The sequence below is a fragment of the Hibiscus syriacus genome, unplaced genomic scaffold (assembly GCF_006381635.1).
Source record: "Hibiscus syriacus cultivar Baekdansim isolate YM2019G1 unplaced genomic scaffold, ASM638163v2 tig00111105_pilon, whole genome shotgun sequence".
Lineage (NCBI taxonomy): Eukaryota > Viridiplantae > Streptophyta > Magnoliopsida > Malvales > Malvaceae > Hibiscus > Hibiscus syriacus.
Window position 1 is genome coordinate 2,960,575 of NW_024062987.1, and position 16,824 is coordinate 2,977,398.

Below are 16,824 nucleotides of genomic sequence, written 5' to 3' on the forward strand. Positions count from 1 at the left end.
TATTGTCCTTTCATTCATTCTTCCTTTCAATTTCATCCTACACAATAATTTACATATAAATCTTTACTTCATTCATTTTATTTTAACCATAAAATTCTAAAACTTTACAATTTAGTCACTAACCCGGTATTGAGGATATTACATCATTAGTGCACAACCTCAATAGACTCATATATCTATAGTTCTCACAGTGTACATGGGCTAATCAAGAGATAATAACAAATACACTATATGTGATATGTATGTTTGTTAATGTTAAGTGTGTTACAGAAATCTCATGATGATACGTTTGCTAATTGGTATAGTTATAGATGTGGTATATGATGTGTATGCATGGTGGGTAAAGGTTCATGTGATCAAAGAAATTAATGATAATGATAAGATTTATAATAAAGATAAAGAATTAATATGCATATGTTTGTAGTTATGTTTGATACATAATGCATTCCATAGTTTATGAAGTTTACATGAAGTATGCATAATAGCAATTAGAAATGATATGTTATAGTAAATTTAATTATGCCTCACTAAGTCATAGACTTAGCGTGTTATTGTTTCACACGTAGGTTACAGAAGCGATAAGAGAATCTAAGAGGAGCAAGACAGGTCAGCATCTTCCTTACAACGTTTTAGATCAGAAAGGAAATGTTTGATATGTATTTGATTCTTTTAGATATAGTTGGCATGTAATATAAATGATTTGAATAGTATATGCTCTGATAAGTTTGTAAACTTTTATGATGAAATATTATGAAGTTTCCTTTAACGGGAAATTTTCATTATTTTGAACAAGTAAAGGTTTTAAAAGTTGATGTGACACCTCAAACTCGGATCTGGGTCAGATACGGGTTGGGGTGTTACATTTAATTGTATCAGAGCTAAGATTTAGCAGATTATAGGCTTAAACAGAAGTCAAATGAGTTTTAAAAATGTGTACATGCTAACATATAGTGAAATATTCCGATCTGATAGTGTAAGGAGTGTGTTGTCTTGCTAATAGAATTGGATTTCTAAGTTATAATAGAAGTATGATTATGATAATTTCGAAATAAAGTGAAAGGTGATATTCCTGATTGTTATAGCTATTCACCTGCCCTAACCAGGCAGGATGAAGAGCGGACACCTCAGGAAGTGCCTCATAAATCAAAGGTTGATTTCAGAAGTTGAAATCATATTAGAATAATGATAGAAGGTTTTCCCAGTTTTGAATCAGAAAAGTGATATGAAATATTCTTATTATTCCTTGGATAAGATAGAATATGGTGAACAAGTGTCACTATAAGAAAGTTAAAAGATCTAATGATATGGTTAGAGTTTGTAGAAGAGTTCAAAAATAAATGTATCAATGACAAGCGTATAAGATATATATAAAGCCAAAGCTTTTTAGTTTGAAATGAAGGGATATTATTGTGTATAAGCAAAAGTGTGGATATGATAAGGATTACAATTAAGATGGAAAGAGTTAGCGTTGGCTAACCAGAGCATATGATAAAAATGTACCAGAATTATAAGATTATAAGATATTGTCAAGTTAAGATAAATAAATATAAAGTGGATCTGGATACAAACTAAGGATTGATATGAATAGTTTAAGAATGGGTATATTGATGATCAGTTTATAAGACAAAGGAAGTCAGAATGTTGAGTTTGAACAACAAAAATTACAGGATGTATGAGAATAGAGGTGAATTTGATAAGTTAAGTAAATTAATTTAGAAATAATTTCGATTGGAAAGGATGTATATGTTTGGTTGACTAGGGCTTGTGCCCTAGATTGAACATATGTTATTGACTAGCTATCAGAGTAAATGTGATAGATTTATAAGATTGGAAGAAGAGATAAAGTTGAGTTAATCAATTATGATGTGGATCTGAATATAGTTGTGTATTCTAATCAGATAGCCATGATGTAGATAAAGAGATAAGTATTGTTTGGAGCTTTAAGAAAGGAAAATACAAGTATAAGAGATGGTAAAGAATGAAGTTTTGTATAAGTAAACAGGGCTATCAAAGTTACGAGGATGCAATGAAGATTGATACACAGAGATGAGTATAGGTGATAGGACAAGAGTATGTGAACATGAAAGGAAAAATATGATTTGTGTATAAGGAGATTTCAATTTTGAATGAATAAAGAAATAATAGAATAAAGGAATAAAAAGAATTGAGTTTAAAGGATTAGATATGACAAAGGTTATATGGAAGTGTAGATAATAAATTCGATATAGAAGTAAGAAAAGTGTGTAAGGTGAGGTGAAAAGATTGTTTGATTTTGTAAAGTATATGTATTATATTTGAAGAAGGTTTCAAGTTGTGTTCTTGGTCAATTGAAGATGGAATAAAAGTTTGGTGTTGTTATGGGGAAATTAGATATTAAGAAGAAAATAGATTGATTAATGATGTGGAGTGATGAGAATGGATGTTACTGTCTACATAAGGAGTGACATTATATTGATTTTAGAAATGTCAAAGGAAATACATAATTAAATAAGAGAAAAGACATGAATGGATTGAGGTTACTGGTTACTGTGTATTTGATAAGTGACAGTAGATAAATGTATAAAGGAAAAAAGAAGTTGAAAAACTAAAGGAAGAAAATGTTAAGTAAAGGAGGCAACATGAGAACATTAGAAGGTATGTTCTTATTGGTATGTGCAATGAAAATTTGAGGATGAATTTTCTTTAAATGAGGGGAGATTTGTAACATCCTCAACACTGGGTTAGATACTAGATTAAAAATTTTCAGAAATTGGTGATTAAAGTAGGATAATTAAATAGTTCAATGACTTATTGGAAATATTTTATGAAGGTTGTTTAGTAATTATTGAATGAATTAAAGGGTAAAATGGTCATTTGACAAGTAAGATTTTTATTTTTCATTATAAGATAAGATAACCACGTGGAAGAGGAGATATTTCTCCAGAGTTCTCTTCTTCTCCTTTCTTCTTCTTCTTCACGTGAAGCCATAAACAAAGGTAAGATCTCTTGTTGGCTGATATTTAGCTGAATTTAAGATTGGGTTTTGATCATTAAATGATAACTAAGCTTAAGGAAAACTTAAGTTATCTTAAAATCAATGGATGATGAAGTTAGGGGAGATTAAAGGTTAGGAACCATGAAATGAAATCTTGGAATAAAGTTCATAATAAGAATTAGAAGTTGGATTTAACTTGTCATCAAGTTAATTAAGAAGTATGAGGTGTTAGAATTAAATTTAGAACATGTTGGAAATTTAGTGTGATTCTTAAATGCCATGTAAATGATAGAATTTTGAATTTAAAGAAGTGATTATGGAGTAAAAACGAGTTTAAGTTTGTGTATGAAAGTTAGGCATATTAAAGGAAGTGAAGTATGAAGTATGGAACTGAAAATGAAGTGATTTTCGATCCCAAAACACGATTTCTGGGCTAGGGGTATCGGTACCTATTGAATAGGTACCGATACCCTCTCAAACAAGAAATTCCATAATGTCATGGGGGTACCAATTCCCCCCAGAGGGGTACCGATACCCCTCATTGAACGAAAAATTTCAAAATATCATAGGGGTACGGATTCCCCCCAGTAGGGTATCGATACCCTCTAAAGGAAAAATGTGAATATTGGTTTATTAAGTTCGTTTAAGCTGTTAGTATTGAATTACAAGGTGTAGGTATCTAATAATTGCCTTAAAATGTATAATTGTGTAGATACAGGGCCTAAACGAGTTCTGAAACCATTGACAAGTAAGATCGATCGGGGGGATAGATAAGAGATCAGTATTGACTAGTAAGGCCAAGTGAGTGCATACTTTCGGTATCTTGTGTTAATGGAAATATGACTCGCGATGATTCTATTTCCTATAGTAGAATGTATGAAGCCATGAACATGAGCATGATTTGACATGATTATATGTGCTATATGTTGATATGCTTGGTGTGTGATACATGATTTATGAAAATATTATTATATAGTAATGGGAAAGCATAAAATAATTTATGTAATTATATGCTTATAAAAGAAAAGCCATGTAAGTATATGCTATTTACAGAATAATTAAGCCAAGGTTTATTGTGATATATATAAGAATGAAATGTAAGCTACAAATAAGTGATAAGTCATGAAGATATGTGATTATGAGAAGATTCAAGAGAACCAAATATAAATCGGGAGATAATAAATTAGATGACTCTAGGAAATAATATATATATATATATATATAATTAGGGGACATGAACATAATACGAACCTGAAGTGTGATATACTTAAAGGAAATTATGATATAGGAATTATCGAAGGAAGAACTATAAAATCCCTATGAGAAAGATTATAGGTGTTATATGAAACTGAATTAAATAAATAAAGTAAACTAGTATTTAAATATTATGAGATAAGTGATATAAGTTATATGTTATTGAAAAGGTTAGTGTAATAAATCATGTAAACTGATAAAAGGGAAATGAGATAAGATAAGTAGCAATTACCTATAAGATTCAAATAAGATCCTATGAATATGTAGCGTAAACTATATAAAGGAGACTTATATATTATGCGATGTAATAATGAAATGAACATAAGATATAGTCAGGTGAAATTATTATGTGATATGCGTATATGAATATGTTAGATAAGTAATATGGGAAGGTCGATATGTTAAATGAAACTATGATCTAAAACTGTTAGATTTTTATATGATATGAAGTATAGCACCAAAGTACTTGAAATCATATGAGGATGTTATAGGAATTAGATATATAAATTATATGGCATTAATGTATCAATTATAGAAAAAAGAGTACATGATGTTGTAATAAATTATAGAAAGTGGTGTAATGAAGTTATATGAATAAGTGAAAGAGTAAAATAAGTTAATCAACATTGACCTAAATTATATTATGAATTAGTGGTATAAGAATATAATATAAAATATGCAATAAGAATCTATGTGATATGTGAATCATATGAAAATGTTCTGTGTAAGTGAACCATGTGTCTATACGTATATGTGATTTATATGACAGTGAGCTATGTGAAAGAACTATGAGACTACGTGTATATGTGAATGTGTGATAACATAAATATTAATGCCCATGTTATGTGACATGAGAGCTAGAGGTATAGTTGGCATGTCAAGATTCGAGGGTCTACGCGGTCCTTCGGGACATATATGTATTCTTTGGAACATGTGTGAGGTCTTTTGAGACACATACTTGATCCTTGGCATATGTATATGATTCTTAAGGAATTTTCTACGTGGTCCTTAGGGACAATCTTATATGGCACTTCGGTGCATTTCTACGTGGCACTATGGTGCAATTCTACGTGCACTTCGGTGCATTTATACGAGTTGTGGTGACAGCATTAGTGTACAACCTCAATAGACTCACATATCTATAGTTCTCACAGTGTACATGGGCTAATCAAGAGATAATAACAAATACACTATATGTGATATGTATGTTTGGTAATGTTAAGTGTGTTATAGAAATCTCATGATAATATGTTTGTTAATTGGTATAGTTATAGATGTGCTATATGATGTGTATGCATGGTGGGTAAAGGGTCATATGATCAAAGAAATTAATGATAATGATAAGATTTATAATAAAGATAAAGAATTTATATGCATATGTCTATAATTATGTTTGATGCATAATGCATTCCATAATTTATGAAGTTTACATGAAATATGCATAATAGCAATTAGAAATGATATGTTATAGTAAATTTAATTATGCCTCACTAAGTCATAGACTTAGCGTGTGATTGTTTCACACGTAGGTTACAAAAGCGAGAAGAGAATCTAAAAGGAGCAAGACAGGTCAGCATCTTCCTTACAACGTTTCATATCAGAAAGGAAATGTTTGATATGTATTTGATTTTTTTAGATATAGTTGGCATGTAATAGAAACAATTTGAATAGTATATGCTCTGATAAGTTTGTAAACTTTTATGATGAAATAATATGAAGTTTTCTTTAACGGGAAATTTTCATTATTTTGAATAAGTAAAGGTTTTAAAAGTTGATGTGACACCTTGGACTCGGATCTGGGTCGGATACGAGTTGAGGGTGTTACATTGGGAGTGAGATATAACATTTTTGTGCTTGTATTTAAGTCTTCTGTAGGACAAGTATCGATACTATTGGGCTAATATTGATACTTGTTCTTCATTTCTGGGTAGAAACGTGTTTTCTGGGCAGAAGTATCGATACTCTTTCAAGAGTATCAAAACTTTGAGTCATAGTTTTGAAACTCTCAGAAAGTATCGAAACTAGGCATAACAAAATGTTTAAAAGTATCGATACTTATATAAAGTATAATTTTTTTTACAAAAGTATTGATACTCATCGACTAGTATTGATGTTTTCAGTATGTTTTTGGCCAAATTGATCATATTTAAGGGAATTATACCCAAGGTACCCCAATACTTCAGTATATCATCAAATAAGACTACAAGTGAAAATATTACGATGTTTAATTCAAACATAGAAACCAAATAATTAGGGTGACATAAAACTAGCCTTGGTTGATGCTCGAGAAATAATTTGGACACCTGAGTTTCTTTAGTTTAGGGTTTCGAAAGTATAGATGTAGTCCAGATATCCATAGGTAGGGCGTAAGGCTTATAAAACTGACTAGCTAGGGCACAAGGTCTGATACTCGTAAGGGGTGGGCTAGTTGGGGGGTTTGGTGTACAATGCAGTGATCCGGGGGCCACATCCTCAGTACACTAGAGGGATGCACGAACTCCGAGATGCAGAAATCCCTTAGCCACACCATGATGTCTATCATAGCGTAGATAGTGAGTATCACAATGATACTCACTAATATTGTATTGATGCATGGTATTGTTTTTAATTATTAAAGCTTGTTGTAAATGTACCCTTGTTAGTATATTTTAGTTGTTAGTGTGATATTGGGCTAGTTAGCTCAGCTTTTGAAATTTGTTTCCTTACGCAAATTAGGTGAAGATCAGTAGAGGAGCCTTTTGACTAAAAGAAGTCCAGACCAAACAACAGAGCAGAGTACATCTCAAATTTCTAGAGGACATGTATATTCAAAGCTCTATTTTGTAAATTTGAGTCGTAAATTGTTTTAAATACATGGTCTATATATTTTGATTTATTTGTGACTATGGGAGCTCCCGATTGTAAATTATTTTTACATGGACTTTTTTTCTATTTAGTGCAAGTATTTACATATAAAGCTTTAATTGCAAGTGAGTATTATAGGGAAATTTGTTGGTTAGCCACTCTGATGGTTTCGTGTGGCACTCATTGATCGACTATGTGTCGTACTAGTGTAGGGTGTCACAAATCTCCTTCTCATTGGATCTTAAACTTGATCATCCCACATCGCATCATTCAACATATATTTAATTTCAAAGTATCTTTTATACAGAAAATAATAACTTTTACATTCATAGATCTTAAACTTGTGTAAAACCTTTTTAAATTTATATTATATAATTACATACTAACCCTAATGAAACAATTAATAAGTTTGGAGGTGTACTTACAATGATACAAACACACTTTTATGCAAACTCTTTTATCTCACTTGATAAAGAAACAATTCACAAATTATTTACGAATAACTCATTACATACTTTATTCGTTTATATATATCTGGATATAAGAATAAAGAAGTAAGAAAAATGATATAGGAATAAAGAGAAAATTCTCTAAAAACTTTATGAATATATATAATAACTTTGGAAAATCCCATACTTGTGTAGGATACATTTGAATCCATATTAAGATATTCAAATTAAAATAACAATGATATTTAGTATAGGGATTTTCATTAATTATATCTTCAAATAACTCAAAATTTAAAACAATTAACAATATCAATCGATCTAACTCAAAACCTACTTGAGATTCATCCCTTCGTCAGGGTGTTTGGAGTATTCCATTATTTACGCGTTTAATGATTCAACGAAACCCAAAAATTTGATCCAACTCAGGATTGGGCTTTGAGTACAAGTTTAAAGCCCATTTCTTTACCAAAAATGCTAATCCACGATGCCATTTAACCTATATGAATGGGGACTACATTACACCAAATGACTTCATTCTCCCGCATATAAGTTTTTTTTTGTACTTCTGGTTCCAAGGTTTTGTCTTGACTGATTCGGATCGACTTGCATCGTACAATTGGTTTTGGTGGGTGAGTCTCTTAACAAAGATTTTCAAAAAAGGTTAAAACAATGGAAAAATACATCTCTTCCTTCTGTTCCAAGAAAGAAGAGACGTAAAACCTGAGGAGGACCTCCAAAAGGGAACCTTTTGGTTTTCTTTTGGGTCTTTCGAGAGATAACTAAGAAATCAATTGAAGTTGGTGAAGACGACAACTCCAAAAGAGGTTTAAATGGTGAGCTTAAACAAACATTCACCGGACATGGTTTTTGACTGATCTAAAGATAGGATTAAAATCTGGGGAAGCAACCAAAATTAGTATTCTGTTCTATCAGGTGAATAACAAAAGTTAAGTCCAGGGTAATTTCTAGCAGTAAAAATGCTAGAAATAGAAAATGAATTCCAAGGCCAGCCATGAAAAGGGTTTATTGAAAATGTGAAGAATAGATTGTTGTGAATCTAAGCATCAACAGAATACCACATATAATCTATACATTTAAAGATAAATACCACTTACATTATCACATCCAAAAAGAATCCACTGTTATTAATGCGACTTAAACAATTACTACTTTAACTAATCAACAAATGGCAAAATGCTATGGAAGCAGAAGATGAACAAGAGAAAATCCAAAGCTGTAACTAAAAAATCCCACCACAAATTCAACAATTTTAGAAGCAAATTTGGAAATGCATTCATCAAACCCAATATTTCATTCAAGCATTCGTTCCACAATGAGCAAAATCACCTAAACAGTAGAAAATGATTTAGTAAGCAGATATGAGTTTTGATTAAGTAGCTAGCCGAAATGCATGTTAGTTGACAATCTAAGCATGAATAAAATATCAAATTGAAACTATTGACTCAAAGCATCAACACCCCAGGGCAAAGTCAAACTCAGTAATTGCTTGAACTAATCATCAACAAATGGCCAAGCGCTATCCAAACATAATATGATCAGGAGGAAATCCAATGCTTTAACTTAAGAACCACATCATACATTCAGTAATTTCATCAAAAACAGAAGAAAATTAAGTGCATCTGAAAATGGCTTCAATCTAAATCGAGATTTCATCCCAGTATTGAACTTCCACAACAAGCAAAATCAGCTAAAGATAAACTTAAACCATTGATATCTTTATTCGGAATATATTAAATCCGCTACCTACACAAAATTCTCGAGCATATGAAACCCCCTGGGGAACTCGATCATTATCGTATTTTAAACAACTACAAAAAAAAACACGAACTTTATCTTTGTTCACTCCAAGGGAACATCGATATCCCCATCAGAAATCTCCTGCTGCAGATCTTTAGGGTCTTTCCCATCAACCGTGCACCCGACAGAGACACAAGTTCCCAATATCTCCTTCACGGTTCCTCTCAGATCCTTAGCCATGGATCTAGGCCTCATGACTCTGGCAATCTCGATCACATCATCAAGGCTAATATTCCCATTATGCTTGATATTCTTCGTCTTCTTACGATCCCTTTCAGGCTCTTTCAAAGCCTTGATGACCAGAGCGGCGGCGGAGGGGACTACGGTGACTTTGGCTTGACGGTTCTGGACGGTAAGCTTGACGGCAACACGTAATCCCTTCCAATCCTTGGCGGTTTCTTTGGCAATGTCTTCACCAATTTTCTTGGGGGAGAGACCCAAAGGACCGATCTTGGGCGCGAGGGAACTTGCAGCTCCGACTTCACCTCCGGTAACTCGAACGAAGACGTCAACGACTTGGGTCGGGTCGAACTTCGGCGGCATGTTTAGGGTTTGGAATCTGAGAGGTTAATTAGCGAGCAAAGAGTGTGAATTTGTGCGGTGGCCAAGTGGAAATGTGCAGTGTTGAAGGGTTTAAAAAGGTGGAATATTAGGGGTTTGGGGTTTGAGATATTTTGGGCTTTAGAAATAACGATATGTCCATAGATTTTGGCGAAATCTCCGAGCTCTTAGGTTTCGTTTAGTTCACGGAATGTAAGATTACCAGTGAAATATAAGATTATCAGGGAATAAGATTATTGGAAATGTTATATTTTGTGTTTGATTGGTTTAGCAGGAATGTAAGATTACCGTGTTTGGTTAAAGGAGTAAAAGATTATTGGAATAGTAAGAATGTAACCGTGTTTGGTTAAATGAATAAAAGATTATTGAAATGTATATTTAATCAATTTGTCTTTATTAAATATTTATTTTTACCAAGTTAGAAAATATTTATATATTTTCTTTAAAAAATTAAATTCATAAAATTGATATATTGTTTTATAAAATTGAAAATATAAAAAGGTTTAATGAAAAGGTAAAATATTATTTTAACCCCTAAACTTCATATAAAATTTTAATTATAATTTTTTTTTGTAAATCTAAAATAGTTTAAGGATAAATTTGTAATTTAATCTTCGTATAATTTTTATTATTCAATGACAGAAAAATGATATTTTTGAAAGAAAAAAATTAAAGGCATTTTAGTCCAAAACGTCGGTAATCCAACAATACCTAAGGAAATGGAGGTAATGACATTCCAGGTAATATACCTCAAAAAATCTACTATCGGTAATAAAACATTATCGGTAATGAGATTCTCAGCCAACCAAACATGGGAATGTGGATTCAATTCCCATAGGAATCTCACATTCCTTAATCCAAACACCCCCTTAGTGTTTTTCAAGAAATATTTAAGAAAACGTTTTTTTAATAAAATTAAAAAATAATTTTTGAAAAATTAAATAAAAAATAATTGAAAATATAAAAACATAAAAAATGTTTAAAATATTCTCATTAAAATTATTTTGAAAATTTTAAAATAAAAAAATAGGATTTTAAATTTAAATTAATTTATATGGATTTAAATTATTTTAATAATAAATTTTGACATAATGATATCTAAAATTCTCAAACTTTTACAATAGAAATATGGTCCCTTAATTTTTTTACACACAATTTGGTCATTACATTAATTTTTTAATAATTTAATTTTAATACTTTTATATTTAATATATTAAATATCTTAATAATTATTTATATTTTATATTTTATATTTTAAATTTAAATATTTTTTATTTTTTATAAAAATTAATTGTCCTTTAAACTTTAAAAAAGAATAAATTAAGTCCTTGAACTTAGTCAAAAAATCAATTAATCTATCTACCACATCATCATTCATCATGTACTACAACAACATTATCGCGAACTATCACATTAATATTGAATATTGTCATGTATGCTATGTAAATTGTCATATAAGGGTCGTGACGGTCAGCGTTTGATTTCGTTAATCAAAGGATTACGATTTTTTCTCAGTTTAACAATCATATTGAGTGCAAAAAACAAAGTTCAAGGGCTACACTAATTGTTTTCCAAAAGTTTGAGGGCTTTATATACTATTAAACATATATTTTTTATTTTAATGACACTTTTTTGTTTTGTTGTTTGCAACAATATTTTGTGTGTTTTTTTTTTTAATTTAATTGATGTCCAATATGCATTAATATTATATTATTATTATAAAATAAAATAATTTTTGTGTTATAATTTTTTTATCAACTTTATTGTTTTATATTTGTATAACTGACATATTAAATTTACGTAAGAATTTTTTTAATAATTATATTATTTAATGACCCTTGTTTATCTTTATTTTAAAAAATAAATATCAAATATATTTTAATTATTTAATTTTTTAATTTTTTAATTTAATTTATATTAATTAAATATGTTTTCTAATTTTAAAAAAAATGAAAATAAAAATTATTTTCTAAAATTAAAAGACAAAAAAAAATTTAGAACCAAAAGAGTCTTTAGGGTCTGATTAGTTTTAGAAAATATAGACTATTTTTATTTTCATCGTTTAGAAAAAAGAAAACGTTAAAGAAAACATGTTTTGTTGTAAAATTGGAAAATGATTTGTAAAAAATAAAAATAAAATTAGGTAAAAATATGAAAACAAAGAAAATATGTTTTCAGTATTTTCATTAAAATTATTTAAAAAATTTGAAAAACAAGAAAAACCTGGGATTTAGATTTTTAACTTAACATGCATGAATTCAAATTTGTCTAACAATAATTTTTTTATTTAATGGTATATGCAACCCTTAATATTTTGCCCAAAAATCAATATGGCCCCTTAACTTTATTTTTACAATCAATATATGCCTTAAAATGAGTTTTATAATAAATTAATATTTTAGTATTTTTATATTTAATGTATTGAATATCTTAATAATTGTTTATATTTTATATTTTTAATTAAATAATTAAAAAAATAAGTCCTCAAATTTTCTAAAAAAAAATCAATCATGCCATCAAAATTAGCCAAAAAATCAATTATATCCATCTACCACATCATCGTCTATTATGTACTACCACAACAATAACATAAACTGTTATATCAATATTGTAGATTGTCATGTAGATTTATGAATTGTCATATAAGCGTTGTAAAAGTCAACGTTTGATTTTGTTTGTCAAATTGTTAGATTAATTTTTTAGTGTAAAAAAGTGTTCGGGCTACAAAAATTATTTTTCCCAAAAATTTTAAGGTCTCAATTACTATTAAATTAGGGATGGGCACGGGGCAGGGTGAGTTGGTTTTTTGGCGTCTTGACCTCAATCCGAAAGTATATATCTAAAACCTAATATTGTCTCACCCCAATTAATTTTAAGTTTTTCCCTCCTGAACCTGTCTCGTATTTTAGACTAAAATCCCGACCCTAACTTGACCCGATTCAAATATATTAATATTTTAATATAATTAAAATAATATATTTATATTTATTTATTTATATATATATATATTTTATAACAAGTTTTAATTTTAATAATTGAACAATATATTTGAATAATGTAAAATAAAAAATTCTTAAAATTCTATATATATATATATAAGTAAAATTTAACCGGGTCAGATTAGGCAGGTGATTTTTCACTTTAAAGCCGGGCCCGTCTCGCCCCAAAGTTATATACTATATAACCCGTCCGTCCTACCCCGTGCCCTAAAATTAAAAAAAATGTCCTTATAGGGTCAGATCAGGTCGAAACCCGTCGGGTTCGTGTATTTCATTGAACATATTTTTATTTTAATAACACTTTTATGTGCTATTGCTTTTTAATATTTTTGTGTGTTTTTAAAAATTTAATTGATGTCTAATATAATATACAATATTAGTATATTTTTATTATAAACTGAAATAAATTGTGTTATGAAATTTCTTATCAATTTTATTATTTTATATTTACATAACTCACATGTTAAATTAATCTAATGATTTTTTAATAATTATAGTTCAATTTATTTTTAATATCTATTTATTTATTTCTATTTTTAAAAATTAGATACCAAATTCATTTTTACTATTTTATTTTTGGATTCAAATTTTCCTTTATATTAACCAAACATGTTTTTTAATTTTCAAAAAACTGAAAATGATAACTATTTTCTGAAAAACAAAAACAGAACTAAACAAAATTCTCATATAATTTAAATAGTATTTTATAATTTTTATTAAAAATTAATTTTAATCATTAAAATTTTATAATTTAAATAGTATTTTATAATTTTTATTAAAAATTAATTTTAATCATTAAAATTTTATAATTTAAATAGTATTTTATAATTTTTATTAAAAATTAATTTTAATCATTAAAATTTTATAAATTCATCCCTCCTAAAATTTTACAAGTTTACCTAGCATAAAATAGTAAACAAATTGGATAGGCTCGAGTCTCATAAAAACATCCAATGCTTAAACAGTAATCGTATTATAAGAGCCTATAAGACACTACTAGGTTGAGAGAAATGGGGGAAAAGCAAGTAATTTATAATTTAATGGTTGCTTTCCCTCAAGGATATATTGCACTTTCCAAGTCGGAAAACAAAATAATAGCAAAACTCTTTTATATACACTGCCTGCTGCAATTGACAATACAACAGATTTGGAAAAGGCTGCACAAGGCTGTAACCGAAGAGTACAAACTCCATAAATTCATCACTGGGATGCCAATGACCAGAAATTCATTAGAAACGATGGCGAAATCGCGAACCAGCTGATGAAAGCCATTGCTGTAGCAGTCTCAAACCTGGTGCAGTGGTTAAAAGCACACCTGTCGAGATCGTTTCCGATCAGCACTGTAATCCCAGCAGATGAACAAGCTGCAGCAAATGTAAGGGTCGACGTGATCTGCATCAAAACATCACTAGGTTTGTTCAATTAGCAAATGAAGTTAACTAAACATTCCCACCCCAAAGCTAACCCACCAAAGATAGTGATATGGACACTAGCATGCACACAGAGAGTCATATAACTTCGGATATGGACACTTTAAGGAAAATGAAGGGTCAGGGTCGGAGTAACATGTTAACATGGGCATTGATAACAATAAATGTGACGAGCAATGTCAAATTATCGGCTCTATATATAGCTAAGTTGGCAAGGCAGAGGAGAAAATGAATCAGAATTAGATGGAAATTTCATTTGCAAAACCATAATATTGCTTATGAAATATACATCAACAAGGCTTAAATCAGTATACGTGTCTCTTTCTTTGACAATTAATTTTTTTAGATCCTTTGTTCTCTTTTAAAAGATCTCAGTATGAACATGAAGTGCAAAATGCAAGAACGAACATCATGCCGATTATGGTAACTTTAACCCTAAAGAACTAAAAGAGCTTTTAAAGGATGAAACAAGAACAAGCCAACAAGTTTCCTAGAGTTAATCCAGTGCTTGAATAAGCCTTGTTGTAGAGTCTGCATGCTGGATCAAGAGTCTCTTACCCCATCACCAATGGTGAACAAACAGGTTGCTTTGTAGTTCCGCAGGCTTCGTTTCACCAAAAGAGCGTAAATATCAACAAATGCAAGAGACAAGCTCCACAAACTTTGCAAGCCAACAGCAAGAACGAGGTAGCTGATGCATGAAAACCATGAAATATTCATGTTACAACTAAGATTAAATTCATGAAACTATCATCTCACATGTAACAGACAACAGTTTCGTCAAAACAGTTTCGAAATCTCAGCATATAAACCAAAAACCCGCATAGCTTTGTCACACACTTGGGGATAATAATCATCTTTTAGGTTTTAACTAACCTAACATGCACTGGTCGATAAATACAAGGATTAAATCTCAAACTTTACCAAAGTGGAGGGACAACCAGTATATTTTGACCCAGACATTAATCTAATGGAAGATGATGAAGAACATAACAATTTCCCTATACGTCTGCTTGAAAGATCAGAATTCTATACAAAAACTTGAAACTAAGAGAGTTGTAGTTGATTATAAAGCTAAAATGATAATCATAATAGTTTGGTGATGATCAAGGTTAACAAATTGAATCTCACTTTCATTAGCTCAAGTTTACACCTTATTGGTTGAAACTGAAATTTGCATTTAGAAAAATCAGAACAAAAAATCAAACTGAAAAATCCTCACTAACAAATTCAATACAACATAGAAGAAAAACCCAAGAAATCAAACAATTAGCTCAAAAGATAATTATAATAGTTTGCTGGTGATCAAGGCCGATAAATCGAATGTCTCTTTCATTAGCTCAAGTTTGCAGTCGATCAGAACAAAAAATCAGACTAAAAAAACCCTCACATTCAATACAACATAAAGTAAATCCCAGGAAAGGGAAAAGATCCTCACTAACAAAATTCTTAAACAAAAGGGGTTAATTACCTAAAAGCAGTGGCGGAGCGGAAATCACTGGCTGTGGCCATTACAGAGACGGAAATGACGGCGAAGCTGAACTGAGAAAGACGAAGGAAAAGGCCACCTTTAGTTCCAGGCATGCCTTGGACGTCCTTCATCCTCACTCTAGGACCACGCACTGCAGCCTCCGCCAGCGGTGGAGCCTCCACCGGGTGCACCGCCGGACGGCTGGCGTTCATTGCTTCACTTTTTTAACAAAAGGAAAAAAGTTGCGATTTTTAACGAATTGGAAGAGACAAAGCTCTATTTTTCCATTGTTTTTGTGGATAAAAAATGTATGAAATTAGAATTTGGAAAAGGGAAAATCTGGGTTTAGTTCCCGTGTCTTAGAACGAACTGTTGACTTTAGTTAAAAGTCAATGACTGTCCGTTGTTGGATCTGAGCCGTTTGTATCATGAACAGTGGAATCTAGTGTGTATTATACGGACCTGATGAAATCATGGAACCAGCATTGATTCTCTTTTACATTTTGGCCAATAACTTTGGAACGGTGATGCAATATTATTTATACACAGTTAATAAATTAAATAATGATATAAATCTAATATATTAACCATTTAATTTATTAATGATTGATAAATTTATATATGCCAGTACATCACATATCAAATTATTAATAATCTTACGAGAACCAGAGATGAAACTGTGTTAAAATTGTAAGGAAGATTAATTGATTTTATTTTAAATATAAGATATAGTAAAATTAAATTCGTAAATTAAAAATGTGATGATATAACAAAATGAAAGACAAGGATTAATAAAAATGTGATTAAATAAATGCAGAAAAAAGAGGAGATGAAAGTCGAGTGCTAACTCACGAGGAAGCCAAATGGAAACAACGCCCTTATATTTCTTCACGAGTTTCCTTTAGACTCGCTAACTTACTATTTTCTATTTTTTGTTAATAATTTTTCCTTTCAAGTTGACAACCACTCTTCATTCATTTCTTCGTCTTGATTTTTTTCTTCATGATTTCAAGGTTTTGTCTAT

General features: G+C 30.2%; 2 protein-coding genes across 2 annotated transcripts; both read right to left on the minus strand.

Annotated features, from left to right (window-relative positions):
- Positions 1-9,380: 9,380 nt before the first annotated feature.
- Positions 9,381-9,945, minus strand: LOC120153876 (60S ribosomal protein L12-3-like). The gene has a single exon (XM_039165742.1). It carries the CDS (start codon positions 9,880-9,882, stop codon positions 9,382-9,384), a length of 501 nt encoding a protein of 166 aa, XP_039021673.1. The 5' UTR covers positions 9,883-9,945; the 3' UTR covers position 9,381.
- Positions 9,946-13,833: 3,888 nt separating this feature from the next.
- Positions 13,834-16,172, minus strand: LOC120153791 (CASP-like protein 5A1). Its single transcript, XM_039165668.1, has 3 exons — positions 15,801-16,172; positions 14,888-15,020; positions 13,834-14,291 (listed from the first exon to the last, which is right to left on the minus strand). The coding sequence occupies exons 1-3, from the start codon at positions 16,010-16,012 to the stop codon at positions 14,100-14,102; spliced, it is 537 nt and encodes a 178-aa protein (XP_039021599.1). The 5' UTR covers positions 16,013-16,172; the 3' UTR covers positions 13,834-14,099.
- Between the last annotated feature and the right edge of the window lie 652 nt (positions 16,173-16,824).